At 45.1% G+C, this 22,004-nt stretch overlaps 1 protein-coding gene across 4 annotated transcripts in view; it reads right to left on the bottom strand.

Annotated features, from left to right (window-relative positions):
* Window positions 1-22,004, bottom strand: part of AGAP1 (ArfGAP with GTPase domain, ankyrin repeat and PH domain 1) — a 334,103-nt gene that overhangs the window by 223,932 nt on the left and 88,167 nt on the right. For all 4 annotated transcript variants that reach the window (XM_079976700.1, XM_079976701.1, XM_079976698.1 and 1 more), the window contains exon 7: window positions 9,965-10,092. In XM_079976700.1, the coding sequence (XP_079832826.1) occupies window positions 9,965-10,092 (128 nt within the window). The remainder of the gene's footprint in view (window positions 1-9,964; window positions 10,093-22,004) is intronic.

The raw sequence follows: 22,004 nt of genomic DNA, 5'->3' as shown, positions 1-22,004 counted from the left end.
TCATGTTGTGCTTCTCAAGCATCGCTTGAGATAAGAAACTGGAAATGAAAATCCAGAAGACATAAGCTAAGCAAAGAATATATTGGGAACCCCAGAAACTTCAAACATATCTGTCACATTGGATGAGGTCCCAAACTGGCTTTGCTACCAGCTTAGATCCTGAAGATCTTTGCTAAGGCTGGCATAACGCAGGACCATCTGAAGGACAGGAGAAAATTAAAGAAGATTTTTGAAGTAATTGAGAAATGTGGGGGCGCAGAAGCAGTATTGAAAGAGACAAAGGCAAAAGGCTTATTGAAAAAATCCCTTGGCCATCCTCTGCTTTATTCTGTGATGCCCACAGAGCTGGGTTCAACTTGCAGCCCAAACAGTAAACTAGACTCCCATAGTCTAGGAACGAAGGGTGGATTTAAGAAGTGCCTTCCTCCATATAAAAATCAAGTAAGCTGTCCCATAATGTTGATCTCCCTTCAGTTGTCATATTCCCAGCACTTTGCATCTCTCCTTCCAAAAGGGAATCTCAACACAATTTGATCCAAAATCTGAAGGATGTGCAGTTGAAAAGGTCAGAGAGTGACAATCAATCAACTCCTTTCACCGAAGATGTTCTAATGAGTCGTTTCAGAAAAGGGAAACAATTGAAACCAGGGGCTCAGAATCCAACACCCCCCATTGATGAAGAAATAGTTGCTGCTGTTAAGGATGTTGTTCAGAAGTGACACATGGCAATACATCTTTCAGATACTGAAGAATCTGACTTAGAGAATGATGGTGAATGGGATGATTAAAATAAGAAATTAAACATGTTAACTACTACTTGATCTTTTAATACTTGATTGTTTAATACAAATATTTTCTAGGATACGTGGGGAATATTATATACTTTAGGGTAAAGGTAAAGGTACCCCTGCCCGTACGGGCCAGTCGTGTCCAACTCTGGGGTTGCGCGCTCATCTCGCTTAAGAGGCCGGGAGCCAGCGCTGTCCGGAGACACTTCCGGGTCACGTGGCCAGCGTGACAAAGCTGCTCTGGCGAGCCGGCACCAGCGCAGCACACGGAAACGCCGTTTACCTTCCCGCTATAAAGCGGTACCTATTTATCTACTTGCACCTGGTGGTGCTTTCAAACTGCTAGGTGGGCAGGAGCTGGGACCGAATGACGGGAGCTCAACCCACAGCGGGGATTCGAACCGCCGACCATACGATCGGCAAGTCCTAGGCACTGAGGTTTTACCCACAGCGCCACCCGCGTCCCTCATTATATACTTTAACCGTAGGCTATTTAAAAGCTAAATATTTCTAACATGACACTGACTTGTCTTGTCTTAGTATTGGTTATTTTTTTATATAATAATAATAATAATAATAATAATAATAATAAATTTTTATTTATATCCCGCCTTCCCCAGCCGAAGCCGGGCTCAGGGCAGCTAACAACACTAAAACAGTGCAACATTATAAAAACATTATAAAAATTAATTAAAATCAAAATTGATGGCAACCATAAACTAAAGTTTTGTAAAGATTGCCAAAGGAGGGAGTCAGGCTGCGCCCTGACCAAAGGCCTGGTGGAACAGCTCTGTCTTGCAGGCCCTGCGGAAAGATGTCAAGTCCTGCAGGGCCCTTGTCTCTTGTGACAGAGGTTTCCACCAGGTTGGAGCCGCAGCCGAAAAAGCCCTGGCTCTTGCTGAGGCCAGCCTAACCTCTCTGTGGCCTGGGACCTTCAAGATGTTTTTATTTGAAGACCGTAAGTTCCTCTGTGGGGCATACCAGGAGAGGCGGTCCCATAGGTACGAGGGTCCTAGGCCATATAGGGCTTTGAAGGTTAAAACCAGCACCTTAAACCTGATCCTGTACTCCACCGGGAGCCAGTGCAGCTGGTATAGCACCGGGTGAATGTGATCTCGCAGCGAAGACCCCATAAGGAGTCTCGCTGCGGCATTCTGCACCTGCTGGAGTTTCTGGGTCAGTCTCAAGGGCAGCCCCACGTAGAGCGAGTTACAATAATCCAGTCTGGAGGTGACCATCGCATGGATCACAGTGGCTAGGTCAGGGCGAGAGAGGTAAGGAGCCAACTGCTTAGCTTGGCGGAGATGAAAAAATGCCGCCTTTGTTATAGCTGCAATCTGCGCCTCCATGGAGAGGGAGGTATCGAAGATTACACCCAAACTCTTAACGGACGGTGCTGGCACTAATTGCACCCCCGCAAGAGATGGGAGTTTTCCCCTCAATCCCATATCGTCCCGTCCCAGCCAGAGGACCTCTGTCTTCGAAGGATTTAACTTCAACCGGCTCCCACGTAACCATCCAGCCACAGCTTCCAAGCATCTGATGTGTGTCTGGGGCCGAGTCAGGATGGCCATCCATCAACAGATAGAGTTGGGTGTCATCAGCATACTGATGGCAGCCCAGCCCAAAACTCCGGACAAGCTGGGCGAGGGGGCGCATAAAGATGTTAAAAAGCATCGGGGAGAGTATCGCACCCTGGGGCACTCCACACACCAAGGAGTGGCGGGATGACAATTCCCCCCCAAGCGCCACCCTCTGTCCCCGACCAGAGAGAAACGAGCGCAGCCATTGAAGGACTGTGCCCTGGATCCCCACGTCGGCAAGGCGGTGGTCCAGGAGTTCGTGATCGACCATGTCAAAGGCTGCTGACAGGTCTAGAAGAATCAGCAGCCCCGACCCGCCTCGATCCAGCTGCCTGCGGAGATCATCTGTTAGGGCGACCAGAGCCGTCTCGGTCCCATGACCAGCGCGGAAGCCAGACTGGAATGGATCCAGAGCCGATGTTTCATCCAGAAACCTACCAAGCTGTTCAGCAACCGCTCTCTCAATCACTTTACCCAGGAATGGAAGATTCGAAACTGGGCGGTAATTGGATAGATCTAAGGGATCTAATGATGTTTTCTTTAAAAGTGGGCGCACCACTGCCTCCTTCAGTTCCCCTGGGGACAAATTGATGATATCCCCCAGGGGGGCCCGCACCTTGTCTGGACATGCTCTAATCAGCCAGGACGGGCACGGGTCGAGAGGACAAGTGGTGGGCTTTCCAGCTCGGAGTCTGTCCACATCGGCTGGGGATATCCGGTCAAAGTGGTCCAATACTGGACCAGAGGACAGTCGAGGGGCCTCCAGTTCCTTTATTGTATCCAAATTGGCAGGGAGGTCATGGCGGAGCAACAGGACCTTCTCCGCAAAAAAGCTCGCAAATGCCTCACAGCTGTGTGTCAAATTGTTATTTAAATTTGGCTGTCCTTCGAGGGACGTTAAAGACCGAATTATACTAAATAATTGTGCCGGGCGAGAGCTAGCGGATGCAATGGAGGCCGAGAAGTAGGACTTCTTAGAGGCCTTCACTGCCATCTCGTAGGTTTTCATAAAAACCCTATAAGATGTTCTTGAAGCTCCGTCACGGGCACCCCGCCATACTCGCTCTAGCCGTCTGAGGTCCCGCTTCATTTTCTGGAGCTCTTCGGTAAACCAGGGAGCCCGGTTTCTGCGGGGTCACAGAGGGCGCTTAGGTGCAATCTCATTGATGGCTGCCAGGAGCTGGGTATTCCAGCCCTCAACAAGCTCAGTCAATGAATCGCCAGGGGGAGAAAGGTCCCGCAAGGCTTGATGGAATCTATCAGGGTCCATCAGCCTCTGCGGGCGAGCCCAAATCGGCTCGCCACCTAAGCAGGGTGGGGGTGGAACGTCAATCCTGGCTTTCAGAGCGTAGTGATCAGACCATGGCACCTTCATCGAAGGAAACATGTTCACATCTATACCAACGCCAAAGATCAAATCCAGAGTGTGGCCTGCTTGATGTATGGGGCCCGAAACAAACTGGAAAAGCCCTAGTGTCGCCATGGAAGACACCAGTCCAGAGCCTGTGAGGAGGGAGTGGCATCAGCATGGATGTTGAAGTCCCCCAATACCAATAGGTTAGGGAATTCCAAGGCCCAGCCGGCCACCGCCTCCAGCAGGCCTGACAGGGTGGCTGCTGGTGTGCTAGGTGGCCGGTACACCAGCCGGACAGCCAAGATCACCTCAGAGCCCCACACTAGGCCAACACATTCAATGCCGGGGATCGATGGCGATGGTAGAGCCCTGAAAGAACAATCTTCCCGGCTTAATAACGCCACCCCTCCCCCCCGGCCCACAGTCCGCGACTGGTGGAGGACGGAGAAACCCCGGGGCGCCATCTCTCGTAAGGTAACAGTATCCCCTTCGCGCACCCAGGTCTCCGTCACACAAGCCAGGTCGACCCCCTGCGAGATGAAGAAATCTCGCAGGGTGGCGGTTTTGTTGCCTATAGACCTGGCATTGCACAACACCAGTGACGGAGGTGAGTAATCCTTGCTCACCCTACCCTCGTCTCTCGGGATGGGGTGCAGATTGGAAGGGGTACGAGCATATCCGTATCTCGATCCCCTTCGCCTATGACATCTGCCCCCACCGCCATACCTCCCTCGCCCCTCCACAGTAGGAATCCCAAGCCTCATACTCGCCTCCATTTACAAAATATAAAAGCAAACAAACAAAAAACAATTACACCAAAACAAAACCAATCCCCACCCCACTCAACAACCATCCCACCCCAACCCAAAATAAAACAAAACAAAATAAAAATACATGGATAAAAACCACCGTTTATGGTGGTACAACAAAGTAAAAAGTAAAAACACTTTTAAAACACTTTAAAATATATAAAAACATTTTAAACATTTGCTGCAGCAGCACCAGTGTCCTTAAAGTTGTGGCGGTGGTGAGTGTGGGCCCGCCCCCCGGGCCTGGTGGAGAATGGGCTTGCAGGGGGAAGAGCCCTCCCCACACACTCACGGCAGAGCGGCAGCAGCAATGTCCCGAGGCCTCCTTGGAGCCTTATATGCTGAGGTGGAGTATGGGGCCCGTCCCCAGGCCCAAGATGGAGAATGGGCTTGCAGGGGGAGCGGTCCTCCCCACAAACTCACAGCAAAGCGGCAGCAGCTGGAGAGAGAGAGATGACAACCCGAAGAGATCTGAAGAGCACGAGCACTCTAATGGGCAAGTACAAGGTGATAAGTGTAAGCTCCTCTCCTAAATCTTCTGTTTGACTCTGTGAATGAGTCTGATAAGAGAAGTGTATTCCATTTCCCTTGGTCAATTATTATTCAAGGTATTTGCCCAGGAACTAGTCCTACTGAGACAGCACATTATTGCATTTGTGCCCCTGCCCCATATTGTGCCTGGGGCAAAGTTTGGCAGGTTTCTTTGGACTTCTGGAATGCATACCTTTGCTGATGAGTTGTTTCCACTCTTTGAACACTCACAGCACCAATCATGGGATTCAAAGCTCCAGTCACTTTGTCTTTGACCACATCCACTGAACCTGTGTGTTTTGGTAATTAGCCCTTCATTCAAGAAGGCTTCATAGTAACTAGGGGACGTGCCTGAGAGGAAATATCTCTCTTACATGGGGCCTTGGTTCAGTCATTAGTATAATTCCTGGTAGATGGAGCTGCTAAGTTATCCAGGCCTGAGACAGGAAACGTAACATCTCTGAAGAGGCTTGTTTGCAGAACCTCATCCACAGAATCACATCCTGGCAGGACATCTGATAGTGGCGCTCCTCATTAGACTGGTGTGAAAATACATCAGCACTGTGATGATTAGCTACTGAATCTTTTGTTGTCTGTCCAGGAACAGAAGCACTCTCTCCACATGCCACGTTCCCTCCTAGATGTTTTCTTTGCAGAATAATAAGCAGAAACACTTTTCTTTGTTGCTAATTAAGTCATGCAACTGAAGGCATGAGGAAAAGTACACATTCTTAAGTCCCTGTTGGAAGCTGAGTGAACTGATCAGTAGATCATCCAGATACCATGGAAGAGATTGGTGTGAAGAAATTTTCTGTGTGATGGGCAAAACAGTATATAGAGAACTATTTGAGGTCTAGAATCATTCACAAGGTGTATTCCTTCTGGACACTACATAGAATACTGAGTAAGTCCTGAATGGAAGAGTATAAGTTGCAATATTATTTTTTTGAGAACACTGATTTTCAACACATATTAATTTTAGGAAAGAGTAAGTTTGTTTCTGGTTGGACATTTGACTCTTGGAATGGGCACTAGCCTCTTTTTGGGGACCGTCTTCTACAGCAGATATAAATAAAAACTAGCAAAAAACAAAAAGGTACACATTGGAGGAAAAATATTCAGTATGTACCCAACAAATTTGCATAGTGAGGATACCACATGGCAATTCACCCAAGCCACTAATTACATGCAGTAGCCTTTAAATACAAAAAAGCCACACAGGCTGACAGAACAGTGGCAATGTATTTAAAATTCTTACTGTGTTTAATCCGTATGCATCTGATGCAAGGACCTCTAGGCAGCCCATTGATCTTTGATAAGATTAATGGAAGGTCAACTCAAGGCTGCTATTAGGGCATCTATAAAAATATTTTCCTTAACTTCACATGGCCATATATAATACCTAAGACTAAAACAGACAAAATACTGGAAATCCATGACAGGAACTACTGTCTCAATATTTAAAAGAAAAGCAGCTGGGGAGGGAGCAAATTAGATCAGAACTGTAAGGGAGTTAATCCGTGCCCTACATGCTACTTTCCTGTAAGTTTTCCCTAACAGGCAAACAGAAGTTTGGGGGAAGTTTTAGTTTAGGAAAGGTTCACTGGACATAAAGGACTAACCCCTTCTTCTAGCACCAGAGTCTCAAGTCAATTTGGGCTGCCCTGAAGAAATGGGTTTCTGTGTAGTAAGTACCAGAGCAGGAACATATGTGATGTCAACCTGCGTATACAAGTTGGCGTGGCTGGGGAAGGGGGGGAGGATGCCTGGAGGATTTATATACTGCATGAAACTTGTCATTTCTTTGGACTTGCTGTGGACTTGATCACACAAGTGCCTTCTGCTATCCGGAGAGCAGAATAAACTCATTATTTGAACCAACTCGGTGTCATTTGACTTCCTTCCTCCTGTCCCGGAGCAACGCAGACCCAATCGGTGAACTCCAATAAGGCTACAGCCCCACCCTAGCAGTTGCTTTTGAAAGACAGAAGTTGGACCGGCAACAAAATTCTGTAGTAAGGAGATTAAGGTTTCAGCCAGCCAGCCTAACCTCTTTCATTCCCCTCCCACTCCCAGGGTTTTCCAGTATAACAGCTTTCCAAACTGAGCATGCTCTAAATTTCTCCCACTCCATAGTTTTCCCCCTGCAAACGTTGGGGCATCTCTGAGTCCACTGATACATCCTTCTTATTTGCAGGCAGTGCCATTTTGGATACATGAGGATGCATACTAGGAAAATGAGTTTTGTTTTAGTAGAAAAGGTTAAAAGAGGTATACATTCTGATTATAAATCTCCAATATCTTGGCAAACTTGTCCAAAATCTACATAATACTATGAGTGTCTCATCTTCCTCTGGCAAACATGAGAAACTGCAAAGAGGTATGAGGAAATAGCTATTTCACATTGTGTTTCAGAAAAGCTCTAAGCACATTAAAAAGTGTAATATAAAATGCTGATAAGTCCCAACTCTTCTCCTCCACTCAGAGTACCTCAGAAGTACAGCACAAGTGCTGAGACAATCCTCCATATCATTCCAGAGCTTGAACAATGGCTGGATCTTGTCCATGCTGGATTGGCTTGATAGGTGGTTCAAACACTACAAAAGCCCAGCACAACTGCAGGTGTTTCCCCTTTGCACCTTTAAGCTTGGGAAGAGGGATGGAGCTCATCCGTGTGACAAAATCGTTTGGAAACACTTTTAGCCCCACAGAAGTGACACATGTTATAAAGTCTGCCTTTTCTCAGGAGTGGAGGATTAGCCCTGACATTTGCATTGTGCTAGCACTTCAAGTATCTCTTAAATTCAGCATGACATCACACAGGATCTCACATTTCCTTATTCAGAGATGAGCATGGTCTTGACCATCACAAATGTTGGCTGGCCAGCAGGGCCATCCAAAAATGTGTGTGTGTGTGTGTGTGTGTGTGTCCCGAGTTTGATCCTTAGAACCCATTGTTTAGTGTACTGCACACTCTATCTTGGGTTGCCTGCTAGAAGCACCTCCCTCATTCTTTTAATCTTGTGTCACTGAGAGTTTAGAGCAAAACTGTTTTGTGGAACATGACAATCCTGCCTAGTATCTTGCATAGATTCCTCCCTCCTTTGAAAGTTCTCCAGACTAGGAGATAAAATTAGAGCACTCTGATACAGCTGAGGGATATCCCCTTCAATGAACTGTGAAGGTTGCCAATGTAGAGAGGAATGGAAGGATTCCCCAAGCGTCACAAAACTGGTGTTTGCTAAAGAGCTTGGATTGGTTTGTTGCTTTTGTTTGGTTTTTAAAAAATGCTACTTCTGAATTAAGTACTGCCCCACCCTGGTTCCATTGGGGAACATCTCCCCGCAAAATTCACACTGCTATTAGAGTTACTGGGTAGTAGCTGCTTCCATTATGGTGGAAATTGGGAAAGTACAGTATCTATAAACATTTGCTGTTGGCCAAGGATTTTGAGAATCTAACACAATATGCTTGTTTTCTCACTAAGGAAACAATGAGCATAAAACATACATTATTAGAGGGACATCTGGGACTTCTAATCCTGGGATCACTATTCCAATAGAGTTTACCTCCCAAAGCATTGTTGTCCAATAAACCTGTTCTGACATGGTCTTATAACTTGTAAAGCAGGAGAAGTGAGGAACGTGTGGGACCTCCAGATGTTGCTGGACTCCAACTGCCATCTGCAGGTCTACAGGTTCCTTACCATGCCTTTAAAAATGTTTTATTCATATTTGAAACTTCTTAATGTTCAACAAAGCTTTCAAATGTTAGTTGCATGCAATGAGTAAATATTGGCCCTCAGGTAAGCTGGCAGCTGCCGTGCTCTGCTTCCAACTATACACAAAGACATAGAGACTTTAGGCTGCATAAGGGATTTCGCAAAATGTGCACAGGCTAATGGCTGCTAACAACAGTGTCTGGTAACTGGGTGAAGTGCCCTCATAAGATGCTTTTTGAGGATGCATGTAAGCTGCTCACCAGCTTCAGGTGAATAGGCCAAGTGTCTCCTATAAAAGGATTGTGATGAAGAGTATATTACACCGATGCTCCAATATCTGCACTGATTTTATGTGGCTCTAAAACAAGGCATTGTTGTGTGGTGATTGGTTGGTTTTTTAATGTACACACCCCTACACTATTTGAGCCTAATACAAGATGCCCTTCTTACCCTATACAATGGCACCTCTGGATACGAACGGGATCCGTTCCAGAGCCCCATTCGCATCCTGAAGCGAACGCAACCCGCACCTGTGGGTCGCGATTTGCCGCTTCCGTGCATGGTGTGATGTCATTTTGACCGTCTGCGCATGTGCAAGCGGTGAAACCCGGAAGTAACGCATTCCATTACTTCCGGGTCGCCGCAGAGCACAACCCAAAAGCGCTCAACCTGAAGCAACTTCAACCCGAGGTATGACTGTACCTCCAAGGCAATCTCTAAACTCGATTGTGAACCACCTCTTAATGTATCACACATTTGGCCAAGATCAGACAACAAAGACACATGGAAATACATAGTTTAAACTTTACATAGTTTAGAAGCAATTTCCAGGCTCTATTTAAGTGGCCTTTTTTAGAAGGTCATGGAGCACATTTAGGTTGGGGATTCTTTAGCTCTTTAACTGTGGTTGCACATTATGAACTAAATACTAAATACAATATAAATTAAGGTAACAGAAGGGCACAGCAACTCAAAGAAAGCTATCCAAAGAACAATTGAAAATACTTTCTGCCTGAGGTTGTCAGAACCCATATTCTATTCCTAGGTGTAACAGTGCTGCATTGGGATATGAAGAATCTGAGTCAAATGCAAGAACACTGGTTACCAATGCCAATTCATGTTGCCCAGTTTGTATCTACCACTAAAAGGGATGCAAATAATTACATTCTATTTCATACCTGGCTGATATGTACTGCCGAAACCTGGACTGAACATACAGATGAGTGGCTTGGAGAGTTTGGTAGGGATTTGCAAGGGCCTATCGAAAGTTGCTGTTTTTTCCTTGTTGCAACAATCTTCTGTGCAACTGTAAAGACAAAATTAAAAGAATTTGATTACATAGAAACCCTGTGATGAAGCATTTTGCTCCTCTGTTCAGAGTCCTGCTTCCATTAAAGAGCAATTTCATGATCTGACCAACAACATAAACTGGCAGTCCTGCAGCTGATGCACATAGAAACTACGGAGGAGTGGAAGCTAATGGTAAAAGTGCTTACTTGTCTGTTGCTGTTGTTATTAGTAATATACAGGCTATTGGTGTACACCACAAATCTCTTGAAACCAAGATGTGTTTTCAATCACAATAAATATTTTAAAAGTTAAATCAATTTCTTCTGGATTCCACATGAATGAATTTGCAATGAGAACAGTTAAGTGAATCATTTGTTTTCAAGAGGGAAGCTAGAACACTGCAGATAGAATGTCACAGTGTTAGAATTATTCTGAATGAAACACATCCTCCATCTCCAAGAAAAAGAAAAAGGAGGGGGCAGCCTTCGATGCAGGATGTATTTGTTTTTGTAACTTCTCCTGGAGTAGATCAGCACAAAGTTTAAAAAAGGAAGGCCAAACTGAGGGATATTTCAGCCTCAGTTTTCACTAAGTAGTCTACTCTCTAGGTCCCAATGCAGGTTACCCTCCCAATGTTTTAGACTACTTCCAACCTGGTCACCATGGCCATACGGAATGGGGCTGATGGAAGTTTCATTTAAAATGTTTGGAGGGGAAGGCTGTCCTAAAGCTTGGATGATGGTAGTATCTTCAAAAAAGCAGAGCTATCACACGAGTGAAGGCTGATAAGAGGTACCTGTTACCAAAGTGTTCTACCTCCCAGAGATTTGCCCCACATGCCATTCCACCAAGTGGCAGCTTGGGACCAGCACAACTGAGCAAGCTGGGTGAATCAGGGTGTCTGCAGGGTAGGGCTCTACCCCCACCAAACACCTGAATCACCCAGGAGCAGGGCAGCAAAAATAAATAACTTACTGTCTGGTGAATCAGGGGGTCTGCAGGGTAGCGTGGCAGCAAAAGATGCATCTATCCCGCCAAACATGTGATCTGCTTGGCAGTGTGTCTTTTGTTGCTGCGCTACCAGGCAATTCAGGTGCTTGCTGGATAAAGCAAAGCAGCAAAAGTTGTGCACATTGACTGCTGCTGTGTCCAGCTTACCAGTTGACTACAGCTAGGCAGGTGGAGCTGCTAAGCACCAAGGCTGGCGCCTGGACATCTCCACCCAGTCACAAAAGGCTAGTTGTCAGTAGCAAAATGTGACTGGCGCACAGCTAATTTCAAATGCCGCTCACAAGGGGTCTAAAGACACATGGATCTAATCCTCAGACCCATCTGCCCATCTGGGTCATGTATGAAGACTAGGTCACATGTCATTTCAAGTTTCACCTCTGATTTTAAACTAGAGATTCAGTTCTTGACTTATATAAAACTCTTGGTGTATTGAAACAAATTTATCTTCATTTATGTTGCAATTATCTCTTAGGGCAGTTAATTTGATGGAAATTAAACTATTGTTTAATTGCTCCTATTAATCGAGAGATTTAAAGAAGCACAGTAATAAATAGTTACCTTCAAGACAGAACAAAGTCAAAGCTACTCATGTTGATTCTAAAAGGTAAAATAATTCTAAGCAGAATGAGAACAGAGCAAGCTCAAAATGGTCTTTTCAAAAAAGGAGGGTGCTGCAGTGCAGTATATCAAGTTTTCCAGTGAAACAGTTTTCACTCTATATTTCAGAGATTCAGAAATTTGTAATCAATCTACCACAACCTGATTAAAACCAGTGTTTTGTTTCCTCTGAAGGAAATGCTATTATGGGGCCACACATCCAATGTGCTTTAAGTTGTGCCTAGTGCACTACTAGAATGAGCCCCGCAACAGTTTTAAATGGAGCAATGCAGCTCTTGGCCTGAAAAAAAGGTTCCCCATTGTATTAGAGGAAATTATTTCTGTTAATCACAACAGACCAGGACAAAAACAACAACCTATAGTTGGCCTACTAAAGTGAGAAGTAACCTCTTGAATATCTATTACCACATACATATTCCTGAATAATCCACTTCACCCAGTTTTTTTTTTAATGCTTTTCGGGTTTTTCAATGAATTATTAGAATTGGCTTCCTTAGGACGCTTCAGGGGCACAGATATAAAGCCACATATTTAGAACTGGCAGGGAGTCCCTGGTGCTGTCTACCAAAGAATATGGTGGGTTTTATGTGGATAGGGTAATCTGTGAGTTTTACAGTATATGCGCATGTGCACACACACACACACACACACAGTAATATTGTTGTAACCTGCCCTGAAACCTTAGGGTGAATGGTGGATAACTAATAACACCACAAACACACACACATATACCTCAGAGCTCCTACCTGACCTGGGGAACATTAGCCCTGAATCAGTGTTTGGGGGGTGGGGGATGCTAATGGTTAATTGTGGTTTATTTGGTCCATCATCTTGATTCAACATGGCAACTGCCATCCAAACACGAATGAAGACCACCTCATCCATCTTGGGAACCCTTGTGCCAAGTTAAGTGCTGATATCTTCAGAGGCATACAAATTACCACAGGTTAGAATGGTTATGCCCCAAATCGGACAAAATCCCACTTAAACCACATTCTGGTCTACCATATTGATTCAAAATAGTGGGTAGCATCCCAACATTGACAAAACTGCTACCCCCACCTCTGGAAATCTCATGCAGAGTTTGAAATTGGTGCCATTTGGACCCACCACACAAAAAAAATGTGTGAAGACAAGCCTAAGTCACATTTTGAACCACCGTTAATTCAAAATGGTGGCCAGTAGTCCAACACTGAAGAAAACCACAGGACCCCCACCCCCACCCCGGGAACAATCATGCAGAGTTTGAAATCAGTCAAGTTTGTACCCATCACTCCAAAAATCAGGCAGTCACATTTCATACTGCCATCTTGATTCAAAATGGTGGCTGCATTGCCCACATCAACAAAAACTGCCACCCCACCTCAGAAACCCTCATACCAAGTTTGATGATGGTATCAAGGTGGCCAGACCTACTGAGAACAAACGGTAAAAAAAGTTTTTCCAGAATATATAGTAGATTCCTTTATTTTCCTGATCTAAAATTCATGTTTTCCCTATCCCTGATAGAATTTGGACCAATTTACATATGTACACCAAGACAGAAAGGTACAACAAGATACTTCACAACACTCTATATTAGAGTCACCACATATATGGTGTTTAGAACCCAAAGAAGGCCTCAGTCCTTCCATATATGTTCATAATCTTGCCACAACTGCACATTCTCCTAAGGTACAACCACAGTGCTGAATAGAAGAGTATGAGAGGCCGCAAATGAAGCCTGCCTGGAAGCTGCAGGAGCGAGCACAGCAGAGCACATCACCACCCAAGGAGAGTAAGACATCACCCTGCAGAATCTGAAGCAGTGGTGTACTGGCTTCCTTTAGGCTTTCCGTCCCCATTGAAGGCCCTGTTTGTCCTACTAGTCAGAAGAATGGCCTCATCCATTAAGATTAAGAGAGCACTTTCAATTCCTACCTGTGTATCACCACAAAAAGAGCCAATCCAGAGGGCTTGTGAGGGACTTCACTGTACTTTATTTGTTGCACTTTGGCCTATCAGACCTTTTATAGGAGGTAAATATTCAGTTGTATCACCATGGTCAACTGATTTGCAATGACAGGTGTGTTTCTACCCAGCCCTGCAGAAGCCCAGCTGTACTTATACACAATCGGGCATTTCTTCACCAAATTGAAGAAGCAACTTATCTTTTACAGCTATTGTGTGTTTTAAATTTTTTTTTAATGTAACCAGCAATCCATGATGTTTCAAATATCAACTAAATACGATTTGATCTCCTAAATTATCACAGACAAATTCACAGTACAACACTGTTAGCCATAAAAATCACTGGCATTATTTTGTAGTTTCATTTCACTGTTTAGTAACATTAAACTAATGTGTTCTATACTTGGCAAAAAATTGTTAAGAGTTATTACAATTAGGGAAGGGTATGGCTTACATTAACCTAGCATAGGACTGCTTCCTTTTGAATAGGCTAAAACTTGGTTTTCTGCCAGTTCTCTTTTGCATTCATAGTTTCAAGAGAAACCTAGATTTCATGTCAGAACTTTCTCATATACATTCCCCTTCATTAACATTTTTTCACATTGGCTCTCACTTTGTTGTTGTTTAGTCGTTTAGTCGTGTCCGACTCTTCGTGACCCCATGGACCATTAATCTTAGGATTTTGAAAAAAAGCTAATAAAACCATGAACAACAAAGTAAGCTTAGTATTATGTAGGCATAATTAGGTCAAATGTGAATTTACAATTTGGATATCACCCTTTGCATGCAAACTATTCAATATCCTGGATCTATTAATCATCCAACGAAATTGCTAAAAATGTGGGCTCAATGAGCCTTCTGTATTTTATGAGAAAATTACTCAACTGATCTACCCTATTAGGAAAGATGGGAGGATGGTAGATACAAGCTGATGTAGAGCTCACAAACAAGGCTATAATATACACCACTACATATACATGTCAGCAATTTTGGCCAGTGTGGTGTAGTGGTTAAGAGCGGTAGTCTGCTAATCTGGGGAACCGGGTTCGCGTCTCCGCTCCTCCACATGCAGCTGCTGGGTGACCTTGGGCCAGTCACACTTCTTTGAAGTCTCTCAGCCCCACTCACCTCACAGAGTGTTTGTTGTGGGGGAGGAAGGGAAAGGAGAATGTTAGCCGCTTTGAGACTCCTTAAAGGGAGTGAAAGGCGGGATATCAAATCCAAACTCTTCTTCTTCTTCTTCTTCTGTCTTACCCCATAGTAATCACTGAAACTGTCAAACCTTGAATAAATGAGATGTTGCCTGTTAGGGTTAATATAAACTCCTTAAGATAAGAACAGGGACACAGGTGGCGCTGTGGGTTAAACCACAGAGCCTAGGACTTGCCGATCAGAAGGTCGGCAGTTCGAATCCCCGCGAAGGGATGAGCTCCCGTTGCTTGGTCCCAGCTCCTGCCAACCTAGCAGTTCAAAAGCACATCAAAGTGCAAGTAGATAAATAGGTACCGCTCCGGCAGGAAGGTAAACGATGTTTCCGTGCGCTGCTCTGGTTCGCCAGAAGTGGCTTAGTCATGCTGGCCACATGACCCAGAAGCTGTCTGCAGACAAACGCTGGCTCCCTCGGCCAATAAAGCGAGATGAGCGCCGCAACCCCAGAGTCGGTCACGACTGGACCTAATGGTCAGGGGTCCCTTTACCTTTTTAAGATAAGAACATGTGTACTCTGTATCCATGGGGCCTCTTTTAAAGGACTCACCCTGTATATCACTAGTGTCAAAGTAGAGAAGTACATTCAAAAGTGATTGGCCAAGAAAAACGATCTTAACCAAGCTGTTTTGTTTTGCATCAGAACTTGGTCTGTGCCACTGAAACCTGCCACCCAACAGTTTCCTTGCCTGAGCTGATGGAGGCTGTCTCAAGAAAGATGTCTGAGACCTCAAGGCTGATGGCCTAGGGGAGTGGTGGCAAACCTATGGCACGTGTGCCAGAGGGGGCACTCAGAGCCCTCTCTGTGGGCACACGTGCCGTTGCCCCAGCACAGAGTTCGCCAGAGTTCATTACTAGAAAGCCAGCCTCTCCACATACACCTGAGGACATTTCTCATATCACCCGCCCCTCTGCCCAGCCTAGCTGCTCCCGCTCTGTCCCGCACCCCTCAACTGAGACAGGCGGAGCCAGCCAAGCGCAGCACTCAAACTGCTCCTCACGCTCCAAGCAGCGAGGTGGAAGCAGCCGAGCGTCGAGGCAGAGATGATAGCGTTGGGTGATAACGCCGAGGCCGATGCCGATGCCCCCCCCCATGCAGCGTCGCCCGGGATTCATCACTCCGGTCTCCCGTCACGCTGATGTGGCCCATATCCAAGGACATGAGCACACGACAAGCAGAGTTGAAACAGAAGCTTAGCCTTGAGTAACATCTAAGCCTAATTTATTGCAAATTAAATCAAATGTAACAGAAGAAAGAAAAACATGGCTTCTCCCTCTGTCTTTCTTCCTCAGAGAAAGAGCTGCAAAAGCAAAAGCTATTAAAAAAACGGAACAGCGTTTCTCTATTTCCGCTCACAAGACTCCAATAATCAGTGCTAGAATGTAAACAGACATGTGACATGTAACAATCCCACACATCTGCAGCATGGGAGGAATGGGATTTCCAACAGTGAACAGGCTCTTTCTTTCCCCCTCACCCCTCTCCTCCCTGCTCCCCACGTGATTCAGCACCCACTCCCAGTCCCCAGTCTAGCTGCCGCATTCTGGTTAAATTGCAGTTTCCAGGTCACCTTCAAAGGTAGCCCCACGTAGAGCGCATTGCAGTAGTCCAAGCGGGAGATAACTAGAGCATGCACCACTCTGGCGAAACAGTCCACGGGCAGGTAGGGTCTCAGCCTGCCTACCAGATGGAGCTGGTAGACAGCTGTCCTGGACACAGAATTGACCTGCACCTCCATGGCCAGCTGCAAGTCTAAAATGACTCCCAGGCTGCGCATCTGGTCCTTCAGAGGCACAGTTGCCCCATTCAGGACCAGCAAGTCCTCCACATCCACCCACCCCCTGTTCCCCAAGAACAGTACTTCTGTCTTGTCAGGATTCAACCTCAATCTGTTAGCCACCATCCATCCTCCAACTGCCTCCAGGAACTCACACAGGACATTCACCACCTTCACTGGTTCTGATTTAAAAGAGAGGTAGAGCTGGGTATCATCTGCATACTGATGAACACCCAGCCCAACCCCCCTGATGATCTCTCCCCGTGGCTTCATACAGATATTAAAAAGCATGGGGGAGAGGACGGAACCCTGAGGAACCCCACAAGTAAGAGCCCAGGGGTCTGAACACTCATCCCCCACCATCACTTTCTGGACACGGCCCAGGAGGAAGAAGCGGAACCACTGTATGACATTGCCCCCAGCTCCCACCTCCTCTAGACGGTCCAGAAGGATGTTGTGGTATCAAAGGCCGCTGAGAGATCCAGTAGGAACAAGGAAACAGCTTTCACCTTTGTCCCTAGCCCGCCGGAGATCATCGACCAGCGAGAAGTGTGCATGCACATGAAAGCTCATACCAATAACAAACTTAGTTGGTCTCTAAGGTGCTACTGGAAGGATTTTTTTTTATTTTTATTTTTACTACGGCAGACCAACATGGCTACCTACCTTTAACAACAAGACCAAGACAGTTTCAGTCCCGTGATGAGGCCTGAATCCCGACTGGAGGGGATTCAAATGGTCCGCATCCTCCAGGCGTGCCTGGAGTTGTTCAGCAACCACTCACTCAATCACCATGCCCAAGAATGGAAGATTTGAGACTTGGCGATAGTTGGCCATATCGGCCGGGTCCAAAGATGTTTTTTATAGAAGCAATTTAATGACTGCCTCTTTCAGCAGGTCTGGGAAGTCTCCCTCACAGAGGGAAGCATTCACCACCCTGCAGAGCCCATCCTGACTTGCTTTACAGGATGGAGACAGGTGGTTGGTTTCACATATCCAAGCAACCTGTTCACATGCTTGGAGGTAACAGATTGGAATTGATTCCATGCAACTTGTTCAAGGTATCTCTCCCAGCCAGCCTGCCCAAGATGTATCCCAGTCTGCCTTCTCCTTTTCTCCCCAGCATACCTTGCTCAACACTCCCTTTTCCTGTCACCTCAAACATACAGTTACCCTGGCAACCTTCCAAACCCACAGTCTCTGTTCACACCTCAGGGCAAGGACTGCTCTCTTGCCTTGTCAATGGCTCTCAATGGCCCTGTATTGTTTCTTAATGCCTCCACTCTGGCCAGGTCGTTTTGCACAGGATTGCTCAGGAATTCCTCTGCAGCTTGTATTTTCCCTTCATATTCCAATTAATCAAAATCCTAGCTTTTATATTAATTTCTAGTATTGAGGGGGGTCCTCTCCAAACCTATAATCTGCATATTGAAAAGCGGTCACATATAGTCACTTCCATTGCTTAAATCAGCTTACTTCGTATCTCTGCGCATTAAAGAGTTAACATCTTCAGTCTTAGGTCTGAGTAATGCTGATCCAGCAACTTTGCTTATTTTATTGAGTGTGTCTTATTGCAACTCTAAATGGTCTTAAACCAATGTGTTGGGTTTACTGTGTTTACTGAACACAAAAGCAGGGGCTCAAGCAATGAGTATTTTTTATATATTTTGCTATTGTTGCACTGACCCCTAGTGGCCACTTGCTGAGCCTACAAAGTTCATTCTAAACTGAAACTACTGATAACATTCACAGGTGATGTAGAATGGGTGGTGGTGGTTTTACAAGCAAACTTCAAAGCAAACTCTAGCTTTCTAAATGCAAGTTGTGCACATTGAAATGTTAACTTTATAGAGAAAGTTAAGCTAACAAAATCCAATCTCTAAATAGTATCAACTTGAACAGTGATGTATCTGTTTTGCATTTTCCAAAGGCAATACCTTGATTTTTGAGCATCTCGGAAACCGAATGTTTTGGTTTTCAAATGCTGAAAACCCAGAAGTGAACGTTTCAGTTTTCTCGGAAGTCAAACGGCTTCTGAGGCGTGTTACTCCATTTTCTCAATGGAACTTGCCGACCACCTATTGTGCCTTGGTTTTCAAACGTTTCGGAAGTCTTCCAGAACGGATTACATTCAACAACCGAGGTACTACTGTATAGTTCTTTCCATCACTGCTTAGCAACAGGAAACAAAAAGCCACATTGGTTCAAACCCATTTCTACACAGATGCCCAACCCTTACTTTTAATTATCATTTAATTTATTGCCTGCCCTTCATCCCAAGGGCCCAGGGCAGATTACAATGTAAAATACAACTTTAAGATTCATTTGAATACTCGCCATTAGAAAAAAAAAATCAATCACAAAAATGGGGTGGGTATAGTCCAGTCGCTCATAATTAACCTCATACTTGCTGCCACAAGAGAATAGCATACACCACGGGTGTCAAACACAAGGCCCACGGGCCGAATCCGTCCCGCCAGACCTCGTCATGTGGCCCGTGTAGCCGCCGCCGGCCGCCAGCCTTCACCTTTTATTCTCGCTTTTTTTTTTTTTGACACAAGAAAGCCGCCTCTTCAGCACATGCACGGCAGCCTACAAGCCAGAGAACGTCTGCCCTCTAGCGGCGCCGGCTGTTCTACACAGGAAACCTCCACTTTACATGTCCTTTACATAGTCCTACAGATACAACCGGCCCTTTGAGGGTGACCAAACTGCTGATGCGGCCCCCGATGAATTTGAGTTTGACACCCCTGGCATACACCAATAGACAAGAAGATGCCCTAGTTTCCCAGAACTACCCCACAGGAAAAATTACCCACACCCACTGTTTGGTGCTTTTCATGGATGTTAGAATACAAGAGGCAGCATCCAGGTAAACAGTTCCATTAGCACAAGGACTTTTAACTGTGCAATGGAACTTCCCTGCCTTCTAGCACTGGCATATAACTACTTGTCTACAGTGCCTCTCCCCAAATGCCTTGGAACTTGTGCTTTAGCCTCTCAAAACTGCTGTCTCAATGCCTAGCTCTACCCTGTCCGCATTTGAACCATCATCCATTTTTCACATTCATCCTGGGGACTCCTGTCAGCTTCCCATTTGCCCCCACAATCTGTTCAAAAGGTTGTTCTGCCACCTATTTAATTTTAAACAACTCTTGATACTTAATGTACTGTAAAACACTCCAGATTGGACCTCATCTCACTCCTTTGCATATAAAAGGGCTCCTACCATTTGCAGAAGGGCCACCGATCCTACAGAAGCTCCCATAAGCTAACAGAAGAGGGAAGAAAGGTAAATCTCAACAATTCCCCCACCTCCCAGGTTATTCAAGGTCTCCCAATGCTGGAGCAGATTTCTAGGGAGCGTACTGGGTGGCAGAGAGGGGTATCCAGTGAAAATTATCTCTCCATCCCCCTCTTCTGCCGGGGGGGGGGGGGCGACTCCTGGAGGTCAGAGTTCCACTCAAAATATAACAGATTCAAGTCCCCTGTCATGCCTGGGTTAAGCACAAGACACAACCTCCCTAACCAAAGCATGAATGGGCTGCATGCAGCCTCTGCTCCAGCTGCTGTAGTAACAGGCATGTGTGATAAGTGAAAACCCATTGGGCATGCCCAACTCTTGTGTGGATTGTTCTGTAAACCTCACAAAACATAATCCTCTGCCCCATAGGGATTGTAACTTGTCAGAAGTGGGAGGGAGGGGGGGCGATGACTCAATGCTCAATTTTTAATCTGAAGTTCTAAGTACTAAGCATAGCATTATAAACCACCACAGGGTGAGCAAGCTTTCTTAATCAAGAGTGCAACTCTGCTTTTCATTAATACTACACTGCAAGCATCTAGTATTTAAGCAAGCTGTGTAGTTAAAGATGGACAGTCTATTAATGAGAAATCAGGGCAGCATGTCACTTCAGATTCTTAGCAATGGCCATAAGCATTCTTCTATAAAGGTCACAGCTGCACATTACGGAAACAAATTATAGGCACCAGGGGAATTACTCCTTCGTATAGCATGACACGCGTGTGTATTGTAGAGGTTTATGCGCATCACAATTTGCATCAACACTATATATTTACTGACATTTGCTTAAGATACAAATGCAAGATTAAATAAAGAAAAACAAATCCAAAAACCACTTCCAAATCAAGGAAATACAATAAACCAAAGAAATTAAGGCTGGACCATGGTATACAAGACACAACCCAAGAGAACAAAACAGCTAAAGTAATTAATCCGAGGAGCAGAAATTATCATGCTGAGAGATAAACATTAGCAAATCACCAAAATAGGAAGGCAATAATATTCTATGGTTTTGGGGAGCATCATATTCTTTTATCAAAAAAGGATGATATCAGATATAACACAAAAAGGTAAAACCAGACTTGTAAACCTCTGGGATGTATCCACCTGAGCGTTAAAGAATTCAAATGTGAAAATGCTGATCTGTATTGTTAAAAAAACCCAAACATACTTCACATACAGGCTCATGGAGTTTGAATTGGTGGTGGCTGACCAGGAAAGAGATCTATAACCATGGTGATTAATAAAAATGTTCACCCTGTGTGCTACAGCTGTGAGAAAGGTAAACACCACACTGGGGATAATTAGGAAAATGAGTGAAAATAAAACTGCCAATATCATAAAAGCATATTGAAGAATGGGAAAGTATTTAGAAAAGGGCAACCAAAATGATAATCCCTACATGGAAAAATTACAGTATTTGTGGAGTGTAAAAGGTGACAAGATAGAGGGGTATAAAATTATGTATGGTGTCAAGAAAGAAGATGGATGCCACCCCCATAATGCTAGAACCATGGGCTACTGATTCAGGACAAGCAAAACAAAGTACTGTTGGAAAGATTCGGGACAAGCAAAACAAAGTACATCTTCACAAAGCAGTTAAATTATGGATTTCATTCCCACTAGATGTAGTCATTAGAATCACAGAATCGTAGAACTGGAAGTACTGTAACTCCAGTGGTCATCAAGTCCAATCCCCTGTAATGCAGGAATCTCAGCTAAGGCATTCATGACATACTCCACATATAGGCTCATGGATCCAGCCTCTGCTGAAAAACCTCCAAGGAGAGTCCACCACCTCCCCAGGGAGATCGTTCCACTGCTGAATAGCATTGCAGGTGGTGTCCTCGCACCAAGTTGAATTGTTTTAAAGGGTGAGTGCACAAACCCATGGAAGATTAAGTCTATAAAAAGTTGCTTGCCATGATGGCTGAGTACTACTTCCCATATTGGAGGTAGAATGCCATACCAATTACTGGAGAGCACAAATGGAGAGAATGATGCGGTGTTCAGGCCCTCCTTGTGGACTTCCCATGGACATCTGGTTGACACGGTAAAAGA

The sequence above is a fragment of the Podarcis cretensis genome, assembly GCF_951804945.1.
Source record: "Podarcis cretensis genome assembly, chromosome: 1".
NCBI classification, from domain to species: domain Eukaryota; kingdom Metazoa; phylum Chordata; class Lepidosauria; order Squamata; family Lacertidae; genus Podarcis; species Podarcis cretensis.
This window is presented reverse-complemented; position numbering and strand designations above follow the sequence as displayed.